At 33.3% G+C, this 18,727-nt stretch overlaps 2 protein-coding genes across 2 annotated transcripts; one reads left to right on the plus strand and one right to left on the minus strand.

Annotated features, from left to right (window-relative positions):
• Window positions 1-7,663: 7,663 nt before the first annotated feature.
• Window positions 7,664-10,670, plus strand: LOC133196901 (E3 SUMO-protein ligase ZBED1-like). Its single transcript, XM_061332749.1, has 5 exons — window positions 7,664-7,862; window positions 7,990-8,164; window positions 8,280-9,471; window positions 9,616-9,894; window positions 10,608-10,670. Exons 1-5 carry the CDS (start codon window positions 7,664-7,666, stop codon window positions 10,668-10,670), a joined length of 1,908 nt encoding a protein of 635 aa, XP_061188733.1.
• A 4,904-nt stretch (window positions 10,671-15,574) lies between these two features.
• Window positions 15,575-16,702, minus strand: LOC133196902 (thyrotropin-releasing hormone receptor-like). The gene has a single exon (XM_061332750.1). It carries the CDS (start codon window positions 16,700-16,702, stop codon window positions 15,575-15,577), a length of 1,128 nt encoding a protein of 375 aa, XP_061188734.1.
• Between the last annotated feature and the right edge of the window lie 2,025 nt (window positions 16,703-18,727).

The raw sequence follows: 18,727 nt of genomic DNA on the forward strand, positions 1-18,727 counted from the left end.
TTTGTGCATCTAAATAAGTTTTAAAACTCTCTTAAGAATCTCAGAGTGACTGATACGACCCAATTTCATGTGATTTTTTAATTGGAAACCTATCAGTTTAGTGCAGCAAACAGGCAAAGATCTAACAACGTGCATGGATCTGATCATGTTGTAAAGCTTGACAAATGGCACTTATGCAATAAATGAACCTAAATGATTAGGAGGAACATAAACATAAAAAGATTTGTTCTTTCTTAATTGCATTTTTTATTTTTCCCATTCAAAATTTACATACAAGGAATAAAAGAAGGTAATCTACATACAAGGGAAATTGCCTTTTTACTTAAAAAAAAAAAAAAAAAAAAAAAAAAAAAACTGAAAGTTATAGAGATAAAACCACTTTTGATTTTTTGATCTTTAATCATTGAAAAAATTAAACATTACCCCAAAATTGGTTAATTTTAAGAAATTTAAAAAAAATGGTTTAGGAAACACATAACTTAAATAAAAATAAATAATTAATAGTAGTTAAACTGTTCAATAGTTTCTTTATTTGGTTTAAAACTGTTGTTTCTTTATCCCATGGGAGAATTTTTTTCTATTTTGTAATGAATATGGGATAAATCCCACATTTATAAAGAGATGGGAGATTATCTTCTATATACAAGTATATGGGAGATTTTGTCCCATTATAAAGCATTCATGGGATTTTCAAACTTCTGTGGGAGAAAAAATCCCACAGAATACCTTTTTCTCCCACAGAATAATGGTGGGATATTGGTTAGGAGAAAAAACCCACCATTATCCCATGGGATTTCTTGGTTTCAGGTGTAATATCTTTTTACCTAGAAGATAATCAGGTGTAAATTTTGGTTCATGTGTTAAGTTTTAAAAAATCCCATCAGATGACATAAATGGTTTCCACATATCTTTTGAAAAGTGGTTGGCGAAAGTCCGGACAAATGTCGTGTCCGGAGTTAAATGTCGCACTGTTATATTCAAATTTTCTTCTCATATAATCGTAAGATTTAGCAATCTGTCTTAAATTTATCCATTCGACGTCATTGACTTCGTTGGCGCAGTGATATGATTGCTGGAATGTAAATATGGTGATTGCGAGTTCGAACCCCACATTATTCCATTTATCTTTTTTTTTTTTGTTTTTAATTTTCTTTGTGAATCTTTTCTACGTTTTTCTTTGTTACGTTTTATAATATGCATAATTTCAGAAAGTTATAATATACACATTACACTTTGAAAGTATCTCGGGAAAAGACAGTCCTAAACGACATGTATTTCATTAAAGTCATATATGGCGTATTTAACCAAAATTAAAAGATCTTTCTATTTGTTTTATTACTTTATATAAAGATAGGACTTTCCTGTAAATTACACAATAAAAATCAATCACGTTTCAAAGATATTAGAAATTTAATACAATATCCGATTTATTTAACGACTCCACATTTAATTAACAGACACAGTTTAAAATCAATTTAACTATGGAAACATTAGGTTATTCAATTAAGTTCAAAATCGGTGAAAATTTTTATTTGAACGTAAAAAACATATATCACGTTTATCTTCACTCAATCTCGTTTTTTATTTTATTTTTTTTTTTAGCTTAGATACGCCATATAAAGCTTTAAAGTTTGTAAATTCATAGCTACTTGTACTTGTATTATTTTCATTGATTTTCTAAATCTTTTGTCTCAGAATTAGAGTATTGAACAAATCAAAAGAATGTCATTTGACATACTTGCAACTATGAAAATATAATACTCGTCCCCAAACCATATTACATAGTTTGATCTTGAATTGAAAAGGTATATCTATAAATAGAAACAGGTGATTTCCTTTTAAATTCTTGAGTCGGCCGTGTCGTCGGAGAGGCAGCTATGGCTCTTTATATGCATATCAAGAAATAGGCACCTTTGTATTCATTTTTATGTCACATTCATGTAAATTGTTCTGTATCGTATTAAAAACCTTGACTGAAATTGAATAAAATTTAGATGCACAGAAACTTTGATTACTTAGCTTTAAAGTGAAACCCATGTTATTAATGTTCATAACTTTTCTACATTAGAGAAGCACGGAATCATTTTACATGGTGATGACAATCAGGTCATTTTTGTGATAGCAAAATATTTCAAAGTCGTTGCTATGGAAACCAAGGAGATACTGTCGAAAATTTACCTACCAATAGTTTTTATATAGGACACTCTTTAATATTATTGTGATAAAATAAAATTCCATGATAGTGCGTGGCCAAGCATATTTGGTCCTTACAGAGAATTGATGTTAATACTTAACTTCACTCACACTTCAGTTAAAGAAACCCCCACTTCTTTATCCATTGCAAATATATATTGAAGCTGGTGAAAAAAATACTATTGGAATATTTTAAACGGGAAAGGCAGGTATATAGTAGTATATTTAATCAGGAATAAATTTACAACTTGATGAAAAAAACATCATTTTGAAAAATATGTGAAATATCCAAAATATATTTACTATCGTCTACATGTCTTTACGTTTATTTTTAAATTTATACGCTCGATCAATCATATTTTCGAATTTGTTATCTTATATTCCCCTAGACAAGGCAATTGAATATAGTAAAATATTCTTATCTCTTTTTGTATTGAGTGAGATTCGCTTATGAAGCTTTTAAAATTACAGAAAGACGTGCTTATGATTATATACTATTGGCTTTGTTTTGGTTGTTGAAGCGACTTTAATTTCTTAACTTTTGCGTGCTTGCTTAGTATAACTAATGTATATGTGCTTTAACGAATTTGTTTTGGACTCTTAAGTGCATGATATCAGCGTCGTAGCAGTTTTGTTCAGTTGCCCATCTGTTTGTTTGTAAACAATTTTCAAAATGCAACGCCTCCTACGTATACAGTTTTGATCATATAAAAAGTTTCAATGAAACTTTGTACATCAGTAAAAATTTAAGAATAGATACATAATTCTGTTTATCGATTTCTGATTTTGACGAACAGTAATTCTGTTCTTTTTTCAAAACCTACAGCTCTGGTCAAATTTCAATAAGACGTGGTACCTTAGAAAATAATAAAAAGAAAATTTTTATACCCCAGCTCCGGAAGAGAGGGGGTATACTGTTTTACCCTTGTGTGTCTGTCTGTCTTTGTGTCCGTGTTTCCCTGTGTCTGTCCGTAACAAATTTTCCTCGCAGTTTTTTCAGCAATTACTCATCAAATTTTAGCACACTCTTTGTTTAGGCATGCCGTATGGTGGGATTCATTTTTGTACGAATCTGATGTCAACTTCCTGTTAATCCGTGCGTCTGTCCGTATCATACATAAATTTTGGTCGCAGTTTTCTCAGCAATCAGTTTTCTCGCAGATGCTTGAAAGTTTATCACACTCTTTGTTTAGGCATATCATATGGTGGGATACATTTTTGTGAGAATACGATGTCAACTTCCTGTTTATCAGTACGTCTGTCTGTACCATACATAGCAAATTTTGGTTGCAGTTTTCTCAGCAACTATTCATCGCAGATGCTTGAAATTTTAGCACACTCTTCGTTTAGGCATGCCATGTGATGGGATTCATTTTTGTACGAATCTGATGTCAACTTCCTGTTTATCCGTGCGTCTGTCGTACCATACATAACAAATTTTGGTCGCAGTTTTCTCAGCATCTACTTATCGCAGATGCTTGAGAGATTAGCACACTCTTTGATTAGGCATGTCATATGGTGGAATTTACTTTTGTACGAATCTGATGTCAACTTCCTGTTTATCCCTGTGTCTGTCCATAAATGAACTTGTGTATTTACATCAGAACGAGGGTATTATTAGTGAGCATTGGCTCACAGACTTCTTGTTAATTCTGTTTTCGAACGATGTTGCATTGACAAAAAATTTCAAATTTTTGTGAAATTCTTTCAGAACGGTTCATCTGCAACAGTTTGGCCTAAATTTAATAAAAGCTAGAACGCAAGTATGTACATGTACTAAACAAAGACACATGATTCTACTAATTGGCGTTATCATTTCTTTTAGTATGACACAAATAATTCTGACCGTTCTTAGGCGAGCTGTTCAAGCATTTTCGACTCGGTCGACTTTTATGTTTCATCGTTTAATATCAATAATCTAATTTGCAGAATAAAATGTCTGTATAGTAATTTTAAGTCCTTGTGCTTTTTCTAAAATTATATCTCCTGGGCTTTAGCTGGCCTCCCTCCCTTTAGAAGTTGGAAACTCTTGCAGAAAATTGGCTTAATCCAGAGACATAAATAAAATATCTCTGCTTAAATAGTCACACATGTTGATGTTGGAAATATATTTGAAACGAATATAAATATATCAGTATGTGTGAAGAAATAAATTGATGAATTTATTTTTTAGTAAGATTTACTAATAATAATTAGTCATTTACTCACTGTCAATTGAAAATTGTTAATTAGTAGAAGACATTACTTAAAAGTAATATAAAAAGACTTGTTTGTCACCCAAGACAGATCAAATGCTATTGTGAGGCATATATATATATATATATATATATATATATATATATATATATATATATATATATATATATATATATATATATATATGGTGCTCTGATATTTTTTCTAAACAACCCCTACTGTGGAATAGTTTTTGTGCTTTTTTCCCATAGTGAAATAGTCATTAAACTATTCACCGGCAGCATTCCATTTCCCTCATTTTTCATCTCAAATCTATCTGGTTTGTGGTATTGTGACATATCCGGTTTGTGACGTAACAAAAGTAAAGTCGGCCTCGGTATAATAAAACGCCCATTTACTGGCTATGAGGACAAAAGCAAGTTTATCGTTCCCCTCAACAGCAACTATTTCCCTCGGCTGCGCCTCGGGAAATACTAGTACAAAAAATGTAGTTGCTGTCTTGGGGGACAATAAACTTGCTATTGTCCTCATAGCCAGTATATAGGTGTATAATATATATATATATATATATATATATATATATATATATATATATATATATATATATATATATATATATATATATATATATCCAAAATTATAAATTAATAAATTTTGCAAATAAACTCCGAAACGGGTGCACCAGTGTTCTTACTTACTTACTTACTCCTCTAACATTACTTTAGATACAAGATGATGTCCGCAAACTATATTTAGATTTCACTCACATAGTAAGTATCGTACATTAAATTAAAAGTCTACTTTTATTTTCTATAAACAGCCATGATATGAATAGCAAAAACGTGAATACGGTGGCGCTTCCGGTTGGCGGATCTAAGTTACCGGCAATTTTTAAATGAAACTGACAACAAGCAATCGTTTATTTATTTCATAAAACGTCATCACTGAATTATTCAATCAAAACTTGATTTAAATGATATAAAAGAAGTAAGTTGTGATAATCGATTAAAAAGGGAAATGTGCAAATTATTTTCGTCATTCACCGATCTTAATATTGACGGAAGCTTCTAGAACGTCATATAGCATCGAGTCCGATGTTAAAAAAACGAGGCGCTTATAGCTGCATAACATAAATAGAGCTTTTGTGTGATTGGTCATTGAAATAATGGTAAATCATTGATAACACTATAAGTTGTGAATGTATTTATATATCGAAAGACTATTACATATATATACATGTATGTATAGTAGGTTTTCGTAAAAAAAAATATCTGTATAATGTATATATTCCTTACTGAGAGCATCGTGGCAACGGACCCGAAGTACAATTTGTACTTCGTAATAAACTTGCTTACATGTAAAGAGAAAATTAATGACTAAGGTATTGTTCAAAAACAATTAAAGATGTTAAATTTTGTGCCTTAATTAATACATTTCATTTTTTTTTTCTGAAAAAAAGTCTTTTATATCAAATACTCGGCCTATTCATAGGGCGTTAAAAGCTTATTTTACACAGGTACTTGAGTCTTGGTTTATAAATATGTATGTACATTATTGATATGTGAAAAAGTAAAATACATTATTTACATATCAGTAAGGTACAAACATATTTATAAACCAAGACCCAAGTACTTGTGCATTTTGACCCCCTCCTCCCCCCAAATCAATTTATCAGTAAAATGTGCATATTCACTGCTTTTATCCTTGACGGAAATGAAATAAGAGCATCTGAAGTACAATATCCATAACATAGTATAACAGGTTTCACAATAAACGTCCATTAATGAAATTGTTAATTTTCAAGTTTTTACAAAGGGGGGTGGGGTGGAGACGTACATCTACTTCATGCGGGATTTTGAACAAAGTATTCCTTCCTGCAATAAGCCTGTAGACTGTCAGTAGAAACTACAAAATATTTTCTGTCGGTAGTAGTAGCTTGCGCGGGATTTCATCTAGTATATATCTATATATATCTATATCTATATATATATATATATATATATATATATATATATATAAATATATATGACTGCCGTCATGAGAAAAGGGCCCTTATCTTTTGACGTCACAATAGAGAGGTTGAGATTTTAAACTTGTACGCGTACATGTACGTGTACGTGTGCACAAACTTTGACGTACACGTACACGTTTTTTGTAATTTGTCTGTTGAGATTTCAATGACGTGTAACATGAACGTGTAGACTGTAATCGGTGTCTCTGTTTCAACTATTTAGTAGTTTTGTGACATTAGTTTGACTTTAGTTAGTGATCAAAACATGGTTAAAATAAGTGTTCATGAAACTTAACAACCTAAATAATTAACAACAATAACAATTTCACAAATAAATTGACTAGTTTTCATTGAAAAAGCTACAAGTTTACACCTACGTGTAGATGCCTTTTTACAAGTTGTAGGAACGTGTAGAAAACTTATCAACACCAAAACTGACGACGTAATACGCAAGAAATTTAGGGAATTCCCCTAATAGACGTACCCGTACACGTACACGTATGAAATCTCAACCTCTCTAATGCCCAGAAAACGACGTCAAAGTTGCGGTATTGTAAACACGGAAGTAATTTTTGTCGACTGCGTTTTGTGAACAAAAAATACAATTGGATTTCCAGGTGTTACAAGAAAAACATTAAATCATCTGAAATTTGATGCGGACATTTTTAATAAATAATATAATTACACACCAGTACATGCATTTATTAATTATTCTGTTTAGGTATTTAATTGATATCACATAATTACGTAAAGTGCGACATTTAACTCATTGTTAATTACGACCATTTAAAGCGATTTGTATATATGATGCATGGCTTAAGTTTTCTGAGGAATTTGCAAATGTTTAAATTTGACTCATAAGTAGACTAAGTCTTAATATTAAATGGTATTCTGCATACACATATATTTTTTTCCAGAGAGAGGGAGAGCAATGCACGTAAATGTATAGTGACTTACACATCTTAATTTCAAAAAAAAAAATCTAATGTAAAATGTACTTAGCCATTTTAATTGATCCATAGTTAATAATATCGATATGCGCAGTTACATGTAGACCAGCTCAGGGTGAAGTGTCGATATCCAAATGTGTTTGAGGGAGAGGGGAGTAGGGCTGAACCGATATATCGATATCTCGATACGTACCGATTTTCACCTTAGGTTCGAATATCGGTACACAACCTTCGATACGCATGCCGAAATTAAATCGTTCTTTTTTACCGTATTTTTGATCGGGTTCGACTTCACAACAATTAGTAACTTGTAATGGCGTCTAAAAAGTCAAAATGCTGGAACTATTTCAACAAAGTAAGCAACAGAAAAGCTAAGTGCAATCTTTGTTCAGCAGAAGTAGCAACTTCAGGAGGGACTTCAAATATGTTATTCCATTTGAATAGACATCACAATATTTTATTGACCAGTACTACTACTCCCCGCGTGACTACTCGGGCTTCTGGGGATGTTGGTATGTAGATCTTCGTTAAGTCGTAACCAAAACATTAAAAAAAACATGCTAGCTTACGAAAATTAAAAAAAAACCTGTTCGATTTAATTAAATTTTATTATAAACATTTTTTTATATATAATTTTAGCCATACAACCTAAGTGTGAAACGAAAATACTCAACCCTTGTCCTACAAATCCGTGGACACTCTCAGCTTCACACAAATTGCCACTTGCAAGAGCTAACGAAATAACAACGGCTATTTTAAACTACATCATTCATGATCTGCGGCCCTTCGCTACCATTGAGAGCCCTGTTTTTAGGTAAGAATTTTTATAAATGTCATATAATTTGCAAGAAAATGTGTAAACAAAAAGCACTTAAATTTGATATTTATTATTTCCAACTTTAGTGACAATTTGTCAATTTCTTATTAAGGAAAATGCTCTCAACACTCGAGCCCCGTTATCGTCCCCCAAATCGTGCCAGAATGAGTGAGGAATTGATTCCTGCCTTGTATGAAAATGAAAAAAGCAAACTGTATTCTGAACTACAGAGCTCTGAAGCAGTGTCGCTTACCTGTGATGGCTGGACCTCCAGGGCAACAGAGTCCTTTCTCACAGTGACTTGTCATTACATAAATAAAAACTGGGATTTGTGTTCAAAAATCCTACAAACTGATCATTTTGAAGGGTCACATACTGGCCAGAAAGTTGGATTTGAACTCAAAACAATGATGATAAACTGGGGTATTTCTGACAAAGTTGAAGTGATTACAGTGGATAACGCAAGTAACATGACAGTTGCAGTTGAAGTATCAGGTGCTAATCTGAAACTTGGTTGTTTTGCACATACCCTGAACTTGGCATCTAACAAGGTTCTTGGTATTCCTTCTCTTGAAAAGATTCTCGGTAAAGTACGTTCAGTTGTTACCTACTTCCACAAAAGCAATATTGCCACAGAAATTTTGAAAGAAAAGCAGTTGGCCCTTCAGTTGCCAAAGCACAAGCTGATCATGGATTGCAAAACACGTTGGAATTCAACTTATCAACTGTTGCAGAGGTTTTTGGAGCAAAGACCTGCAATTCTAGCCGCTCTTCTGGATGAAAGGGTGAAAAAAGCAGACAAGAGTAGGGTTGTTAGTGGACTTGGTGATTCAGACATTCAGATTTGTGAGGAGTTTGTGTTGAATATGGAAGTAATGCTGACAGCTACACTTGTTTTATGTGAAGAGAAGTCTCCTACAGCTGGTCTTCTGCTTCCACTCCTGAACAAGCTAAAAGACCACTTTAAAGCAAAGGCAGATGATTCAGCATTTGTGAAGTCTTTAAAAAATGCTGTAGGTTCCAATTTGCTTACAAGATACACAGATCCAAACTTGAAAAATTTTCTTGAGGAAGCCAGTGCATTAGATCCACGCACAAAGAATAAAGCATGTATCAGTGAGAAAACATGGGACAGGATTGAGGATAAAATGACTGTTCTTGATGTTATGGAAGTTACAGTAAAATCTGAGATTGCTCATAATGATGACATCCCTCACACTTCTGCTGCAATTCCTGATTTGCCTGTGATGTTGGGTGAGGCCAAGAAGAATGCAGATGAGGACATGAAAGATGCAGCTGAGGAGGTGAGAATCTGAGAGACATCTTTCAGATTGATTTATTAAAAATACTATGTAAAGCTGAGTTTGAGAATTATAATAAAAAACATGAGTTGTTCTTTTTTTAATGTATATGCAATTCTTTTTTTAAATTTTATGTTTCTTCTTCAGATTGACAAGCCTCCACCTGCAAAAAAAACAGCCCTAGAATCTCTGTTTGATGAAGAAATCACTATTACAGGAGAGGAACCTCCACTCTCTGCAATGAAAGAAAACCCATTGCTGTGGTGGAAAGCTAATGAACTGTTTTTCCCTCGCCTGTCCAAGCTTGCAATTAGATATTGTTGTGTGCAGGCTACATCAGTAGCATCAGAAAGAGTCTCTAGTACAACTGGTGACATTGTGTCAGCTACTCGTGCATGCCTTAAAGCAGAAAATGTTAATGCACTGGTATTTCTAAAAAAGAACATCAAGTTTTAAATATATTGTAATTGATTATGAGAAGTGACTCAAGTGAGAACAGGATTTGTGGCTGTCTTATGATTTTGTTGATTGTTTTTCTTAGTTATTTTACCTTGTCTCAGGAAGAAACATCGTAAAAGTTGTTTTTTTTTTTTACATTTTGTTTATTGTTATCTTTTTTGTGTTTAAGTCTTCATTAAATAAAAATGAAGTTCAATATATCGTGTATCGTTAAATTTTATATCGTATCGTATCGATTTTTTGAGACCAATACACAGCCCTAGAGGGGAGGGGTGGGGTGCAGATCATTGAAAAGCAAAAAAAAAAAAATAAATAAATAAATAAATCAAATAAAATAAATAAAAAATAAATAAATAAAAAATTTCCTAATAAAACAGCAATCGGTAGAAGTTCAATCTAAAAAAGAGAACCTATAGTACTAGTATCTGGTACTATGGGAGATTCGAACCTCCTACTACAGCAACGAATGAGAGAGAGAGGGGGGGGGGGGCAAACGGCCCCGATATAGATATTTCTTTGCTAAGTTAACAGCAAGAGAATATGCTAAGGAGAAAAACGGAAGAGGGGGATGCCACGGAAATTTTGCAAAAAATAATGATTAAGAAAACATTTTGAAATGATCAAATAAATACATAAAAAGTAGTTTCTGATAAAAATGACTATTGTATCAATTTTCTTAGATTGTTCCGATTAAAGCTGACCTGAAATTGAATTGCAATACATTTGGAGATAGATACAGCTAATGTGGACTTTTTTCCAAAAGCATTATGATCAATGTTGAAGAAAATAACAATTACATCGACGGTGATTTTAGGATTAAAAATATTTATGAAACAGAAGAAACAGCAGATTAAACAACAGATTAAGTTGTTAAGAAATTACAAACTTCTGATAGATTCTGATTTGGCGACATCTTTTGAGAATAAATCACTTGATAGGGGAATAAGAACTAGCAACAAGTGGTTATGGGTGTCAAATTCGAATGTTAAGAAAGCTTTCAAAAATATCGACCACACCAGTCGTAAGACAACAAAGACAGTGAAGAAATCTATATTTTGAAAAAGCTGAAAAAAAATTCACACTGCTGATGTTTCGAGCGGAAAAACGGAGGTTCAGGCAAAACTCTGATAACCATAAAATAAGTTTAAAAAGCCATTTTTTTTTTTGGCAGACTGTTGCACAGGTACTTGACGTTTTTAACCTTTCTTTTCATAAATAAAAAATTATCCATACTATAATAGTGTGGAGAATTTTTTATTTATGAAAAGAAAGGTTAAAAACGTCAAGTGCCTGTGGACTGTTGTATTCATGTACATCTGTACGTAATAAATTAGTCATGTTTCGTGTTGAAATCTTGAACGTCGAGTCTCCGCTCTGATATCTCCATACCCCGGATATCTCGACAATATCTCGACAATTTTTGAAAGTTCCGTTGATGTAGGGATACTGAAGGAAAAATATTAAACAAGCACACACATCTTTCCGATTTTAAAGAAAAAAAATGTGTTTCTATTTCAGTCGTGTAATAACAGGCAAAAATAAGAGCTTTGCTCTTTAATTTCGAAATTCTGACAAATTATTATTTTTTGAAACAATAACTGGGAAAAAATGGTTTGTTTATTTTATCTTTAGCTTTCAAGACAAAAGCAGATACTAAGTCGATCGCCCATGAAGTTCGAGTTAGAGTGGTAGAGTTACAAACATTCAATGGGATATTGCTTAATCGAATCGTCTCATATACAAAAAAAGTATAAACTTGTGTGTTGGACATAATATTTAATTAATCATGTTTAATTTTATGTACATTTCATCGCATCGAAAAATGAAAAGATTAGGTGTCAGGTTAGCTGATGCCACAGAGGAAGATGAATAGATGACCTTAATTATGTTCAAATACATATATTCAAGCAGGTCTGTAGTAAGTTTTAAAAGTTCGGGTGGGGTGGGGGGTCGGGGAAGGGCAACTTCCTCCAAAGATCTGAAAAACAAAAACCAAAAATCAAACAAACCTATACTGACTAAAGAGTTGGGGGGGGGGGCAACTTCCCAAAATAATCTGACAAGCAGAAAAAAGGGAAAAACTTACTGGGATTTACCATTGCTCCACCTTACAACAACAAATATAGGGGGCGGGGGGACAACCACGTATAAGAGGAAAATATCCCCCCCCCCCTCCGCGTTTTACGGACCTGTTAAGTCTCGCATGATGTTCGGTTTCAATTTCAAATAGATTTCATTGAAATTGTAATGCAACTGTATTTCATTTCGCTCAGAAAAGTCCATTTAGTTTGTATGTATATCAGGGTTTTTTTTAAGATTAGCGACCCTTTTAAGAAACGATACTTGTGTTCAAGTGACACAGCAGTAGCGTCGAGGGCACAGGTGCCTCAAAATAAAAAAAAAAAAAGGACAGAAACATTTTTGACCGCTTTTGATTAAGTGTGATTTACTGAAAAAAGTTAGTAGTTGACAAAAACATTTAAATTTTCATGTACAGAAAAAACGTTCATAATACAATCTTTTGACATCGTTATGTGCCTCTTTGTTATGTTTCTACTCCATAACTAAGACAGGCGAAGAAATTGAATTGTATAAACAATGGAAACTTAATTATTTTTATTAAAGAATTAAGAAAAGCTAAATAAAAAATCCCCTTGGAAGTAGTGAACAGTTTTTTAAATATTAATTATGATTTTTTAATGAAACTTTAAAAAAGGGGAAAAAAAGTTTACACATCATGGCGTATCTGAATTTATTTCCCGTTAGAATTTGTTGATGATACAGAAAATACATGAGGTGTTATTATCCCTTCGTAACAAAGTTATAGGGGATAGAGTAAGGTGCGTGTATGTGGGTGAGTGAATGCGTGCTTATATCCGAAAATATTTTTTTTTATATCGGTATCGATGTGTTCTTTCGCGAGGGGATGTCCCGCTTTAATTGCACGAGGTGCCCTTCTGGGACATCTATATACATTTTTCCATTTTATAATATTCCAAGTGCTTTATATCGTTTATAAATTGAGCTAGAGTAGGAATTTTAAAAGGAATACCTTATGATGTGGAATTCAACAAGTATTAAATTTTCGCCTGAATAAAGACTGTTCCTATATCCTGTCTAGACCCCCACCCCACCCTTTACGAAAATACTTGACTTGCTCTAATATAGTATGAAAATAGTATGCGACTTCCCTCCTGAATAATTATATACTAGTTGCTTGGAAAAAAAATTTAAAGTTTATATGAGTCAAACAAAACGATTAAGGTTATTTAAAAAGTGTAGTTTTTAAAAGAATGTTTGGAAACTGAATTTGACGCATGCGACGTCATTACATTTTCAGTAAGTAACGTCAACGTTGTTTTGAAGCGGCCTTACTAAAATGCTCATAAAATACTGATAAAGTCAGATATTTTAAAAATTGATGTATATTTGCATTCAGAAAGAGTCAGGCTATCAAAATTTAACAAATAGTCAATTTGTGAAATTTTGACCTTAAGGGCTCTTTTCTCATGACGGCAGTCATATATATATATATATTTATATATACATATATATATATATATATGTGTGTGTGTGTGTGTGTGTGTGTGTGTGTGTGTGTGTGTGTGTAGATTTTTTTACGTTATGCCTTAATTGTTGTTATTATGAATGTTTCCATTTTCATCAGATAGCTATTTTCGGATTTATAAATAAATGAGATAGTTTACAAGAATTGCTCCCGTTTTTAAGTATAGAGTATAAAGGCGACTCTTGAAGTGTTTCTGGATAATTGCAGTAATATTAAAAAATATACAAAAGTTGGTGATCAAATTATTTTGAATATGCTACTGATGTAAAGAGAGAATGACATTTTTTCGACTCTTCACATTTATTGTTACAGGCGAATCATGGCTCCGAGCAGCATATTGGCACCATCACGTGAGATACATGTAGATTCAGGGTTTCAAGTAGAGAGTTTGCAGCCAAATTATCTTGTTGTAAGAAAGATTATCGTGTTGTAAGGTATGTGATGGATGACACTAGACCGTATGTACAGACCAAAACCAAAAGTGGAATATCTTAACAAGTGGAATATGTTGACAAAATCATATAAGCAATATTTTTATAAACGGAATCTGTTGCGCGGCAGGGTCGACGCGCCGTTTCAAATAGCCTGTGCGTAAAATATGCGTCATACGTAAAAACTGAAGAGCTACAGTCTCAGTTTAGAAACTTGACAAAAGTTCCATGCTTTTATTTTGGATTGCTATGTTAATTTGATATATGCAGGGAGATATTAATCCAGTAGTACCCCTGCCATGCACAATAGATTGTAGACCCCCCCCTCCCCCCGCCGGAAAAGGTTGCGATCTTGGTACATAACTTCAACGCCATTCCATTTGAAAAAATATTTACTACAATGAATGACAATGGAGAAATACATGTTAGTAATACATAGAAATAATAAATAAAACACTTGAATATCAAGTAAAAACAATGGCTTATTAAAAATTAATTAACTCTCTTGTTGTATACCTCAACAAAGAACAAAGAAATTTAAAAAAAAAAAAACACACACACACACACTTGATTATCAAGTATTAACAATGGCTAATTAAGGAGGGATTCTTCTCGTGTTTATCATATTTAAAAATTAATGAAATTTTCACAGATTGAAGAAGACAATATCACTAAGTGATGACATAAATTACATTATATTTGACCGTTTAATGAAAAGGTCAAGGTCATGTCAAGGTCATTATCTTTTCCGTGTCATTAAGAATAAAAAAAATATTGTTGCCAATTATGTAATGCTATTGCTTATTATTATTTTAAAAGATTTAATTTTTTTTTTTATATAAAAAGTTGATACAACAAAAGGTCTACCAAATGATAATATCAAATTGAGATAAACAGTTAAACTAAATAGATATTGAGTAACCCGAATTTCCTCTATTTTTCTTAATTTTTTAGAGGATATTAGTTGCTTTAATATGTTTCGTATATTTAAAATTTTAATATTTTTACATATGGTAAAGTAGTCATGTAAAGGTACAAAATGATACATAAACCAAATGTTTTGACCGTTTAATAAGAGAGAAAAACATTTCTTAATGAATTTTTACTCAAATCTGTTCTTAGAATCCTTAGCTTTTAAAGACTATAAGATTGACATTTGTCTACAAAATCATATTTAATTGATTTATTTTAAAACTTTAGTCCATTATTATTAATTTCAGCCACTACAACAATTTCCTTAAGCCTTTGATTGTTTAAAAATGCTTTTTAAATTCATTGTTCTGTAGTAATTTTGAGAAGCAGAAAAGGAGATATTTTCATACGCCGCCATTCCGCCAAAAATATAGTCCCTACTAGATTTTAAAGTCAGTTTACCATTACTATTTCAAACTGTACAATTATGAAAAAATTAAGAAAAATATGATCTTTAAAACCCTTATCATCTAAATATAAAAGACATGAAAGCAAATATACTTTGAGTATTTCATTAAGTCAGAAACCAGACAAGAATCCCTCCTTAAATATTAACTCTCCTGTCGTATACCTCAACAACATATAGTAAACATATAGTAAATACATGTACGTGCACATGTTCAACAAAGTCTAGTTTGTCTGAATATGTGCTGCCGTAGGCACACCCATGAAAAATCTAAATTTTGTTAGAGCCACATTTTTCATCCAATGGTACATCACTCGAGCTCTCTTTGGTAGTTGTAACAGAAGTGAACCGTCTCTTTATGCTTGATGTAAGAGATTGCTTTAAACCCAGGTCACAACGGAAGATGTTCTTAAGCTCATGTTGAAAATTTCTTGAAGTGACAACGTACAAGAAGAAATTGATGGCGTAATTAATTTGTTCGGTTATCTGTGTGACCTCGGTATAAATCTGAAACCCGCTGTTTTGAACTCCGAAGGCATTCTTACGCAGAATGAATGCGCTCAGATGAAGTGATCCGACGGGGGCAATAAGTACGATATAGGCAATCATCACCCCCAGCAACATCATGGTTGTCCTATTAGACTCAGCTTGTTGCTTTTGGTCTACTGTCTTGTGTTTTCCAGTCAGTCTGCGTCTTTTGCGTGTTAACTGCGAGAGTTTGAAAATTATCAGTGGTGTGAGTATACAGAGAATTATAATAGGGATGAAAGAGTACAAATTGACTCCTCCTAGAAGAAATCTACCGAATTGTTCCACTTCATCTGGATTACTTGCATTGTAAACGTCTGGGTGGCATATCCCGTTTTTAATCTTGGAAGCGTAGCTCCAAATAGATGTGTACGTACCTATGAAGACGTAAATGCTGATGATTCCAGCACGAACTACTTTTCGGGTGCAGATAAACTTGGCTTTTAAGGGGAACCAGACTGCTACGAAACGCTCTACACACATTGCGACCACCAACCAAGATGATGTCATCTTTGATGTTTTGAATATAACAAAAAATATTTTGCATCCTACATCGGACAGTGCCCTAAGATCTGTACCAATGAGCTGAATGATAAATCTTTTGTTGAACGGTTGCGTCAAAAGGAGAACGGAATCGGAAACTGAGAGTGCCATAAGAATCATGCTGGATGTGATATTTTTAAACTTGGGTCTTATCATTATGATGATGGACAAACAGTTACCTACAAGACCAAGGACGAGAAAGGTGGGAAGGAAAAAGTAGTTGGTGTAATGAAGTACTTCGAGGACGCGGTTAACGTCGCTCGAAAAAGTGCCCGATTCATCAGATGCATTAAATCCAGAAATGTTGTACGTGCTGTTTTTGTCCATATCTGCTTCTGAAAGAATAAGAAAGAGATTTACATCAAAAAGAGCTTTAAAATATCTACAATGCTAGCATCCATTGCGCTGAAATATTTGTTTTCGGAAAACAGTGAAAAGACTTACATAGGTTTTCTGTGCTTATAATCTCAGATATTCATTAACTGGACATTTAAATAGATTGAGGACATGTTATCGTTCCTACGTGTATGTTGATTGGATATGTCCCATTGGACTCGACATAAAAGACACAACAAAGTCTGAAGCCATTTTTACATTTGGATAACCGGTCACAGTAGCATACTGGTAGGAATTCGCTTCGTGATCGGAAAATCGGGTTCGATTCTTGTTCCCGCGCCGCGTCTAACCTAAGACATAAAGATAGGTAGTGACTGTTCCATCGCTAAGCACCCGGCACTAGAAGTGAAAGTCAGTTTTTTTTTTATAAGAGTAGAAAAACCGAGGTCCCGTTGGAACGATGGCCCCGAGTGCCGAGTTCAGGTCTAAATTTGAAGTCCTTCACCGGTATATGGTGACGTCTCCGTATGAGTGAAAAAATATCGAATGGGATGTAAAACAACATAAAATCAATCAGTCATATTTGGATGTTTAGATAGATATCAATTTTAATGTTATCACTTCAATTTTTCTATCGTCAGTTTCCCTTGTTTATGTAGCAAAGTACCATTATCATCTGCATGTAGGGTTTATGTCTCTCAATTGATTCGATACGCAAGAGCATGATTGTTCGTACGGAAAAAAGAGATAAGCTTCTGATAAATGAGTTGATGATAAAACAATATCAACAATTTCTTTTTACCTCAATAGTTTGCATTTCTGTGGCCGATAAAATGACATTCAAAGACACTTTAAACGACAATGCTTCACAAAAAATTAAAAATGATGCTTTTTTGATATCATATAGACTACTGCTTCTTCAATAAGCATTCTGAGAGTATTGCAATAGCAATACTAGTCCCCTACCGGCAAGTGTAATCTGGTTCCCGTTAAAAATTGAAAATGCCATAATTCCGTCAAAAATCAATGAAGCGGAACGAAATTCAAACTTGATCTATAACTCATCAAGGTAAAGTCACATACCAAAATCAGCTCAATATCTGCAAGTGTTTAGGGGAAAAAGTGCGGAGAACCCTGAAAAATTGAAAAGGTCGTAATTCCGTGAAAAATCATTGAAGCGGATCGAAATGCAAACTTGATCTGTAACTCATCAAAATACACTCACATACCAAAAATCAGCTCAATATCTGCAAGCGTTTAGAAAAAAAGTGCGGAAAAGTAAGTTGGACAGACTGACAGACAGACAGAGGGACAGACAGACGGACGGACAGACTCAGAGAAAACCTATAGTCCCCTCCGGTTTCACCGGTAGGGAACTAATAAAGATGTCGTGATCGGGAGGCCCCCGTTCGATTCACGATCGCCACTCTGATTCTACACATACATGTAAGTACTCTGAGGTAAATATTGAAAGGATGGTGTGTTCCCTGATTGACTAGGTTCACGTAGTCTTTGGAGATCAGGTCTTCCAACTATCTCTTGAATTTAAAAGGGCACTAATTGTGCTCCTTTATTAGCTGACATGTTTTGATATTCTTCTGAAGCAGAATTTATTCAAGAAATTCTATATGAGAAGAAAACAATTAATGTGGCCTTCAACTCGACATTCAGATATATCAGAGTCTGCTACGTGTTTCATTGACTAGATGATAAGGGTTAATAAATAGTTAACTAAACTGTATTAAAGCAAGGTGACTTCAGCTTTACCATCGTCAACTTTATTTATGTAGTTGTATTCCACTGCATATGCTGTTTACGTGTCCCAACTAATCCGATACTCAATAACATTCTCTGAGTACTATTAATTATTAAACCGAGGTAGGCTATTGACAAGTACGACGATGTTTCAGTGATATCAACAATCTTAGCTTGTTTAAAGTCAGTATTTCGTAAATAGACTAAACACTATGTTCTTTTATTATTATGACTTTGTTAGCAAATGCAAACTATCATTGG

This window comes from Saccostrea echinata, unplaced genomic scaffold, assembly GCF_033153115.1.
Source record: "Saccostrea echinata isolate AGI-Se365-2 ecotype Australia unplaced genomic scaffold, CSIRO_AGI_Sech_v1 ptg000030l, whole genome shotgun sequence".
NCBI classification, from domain to species: domain Eukaryota; kingdom Metazoa; phylum Mollusca; class Bivalvia; order Ostreida; family Ostreidae; genus Saccostrea; species Saccostrea echinata.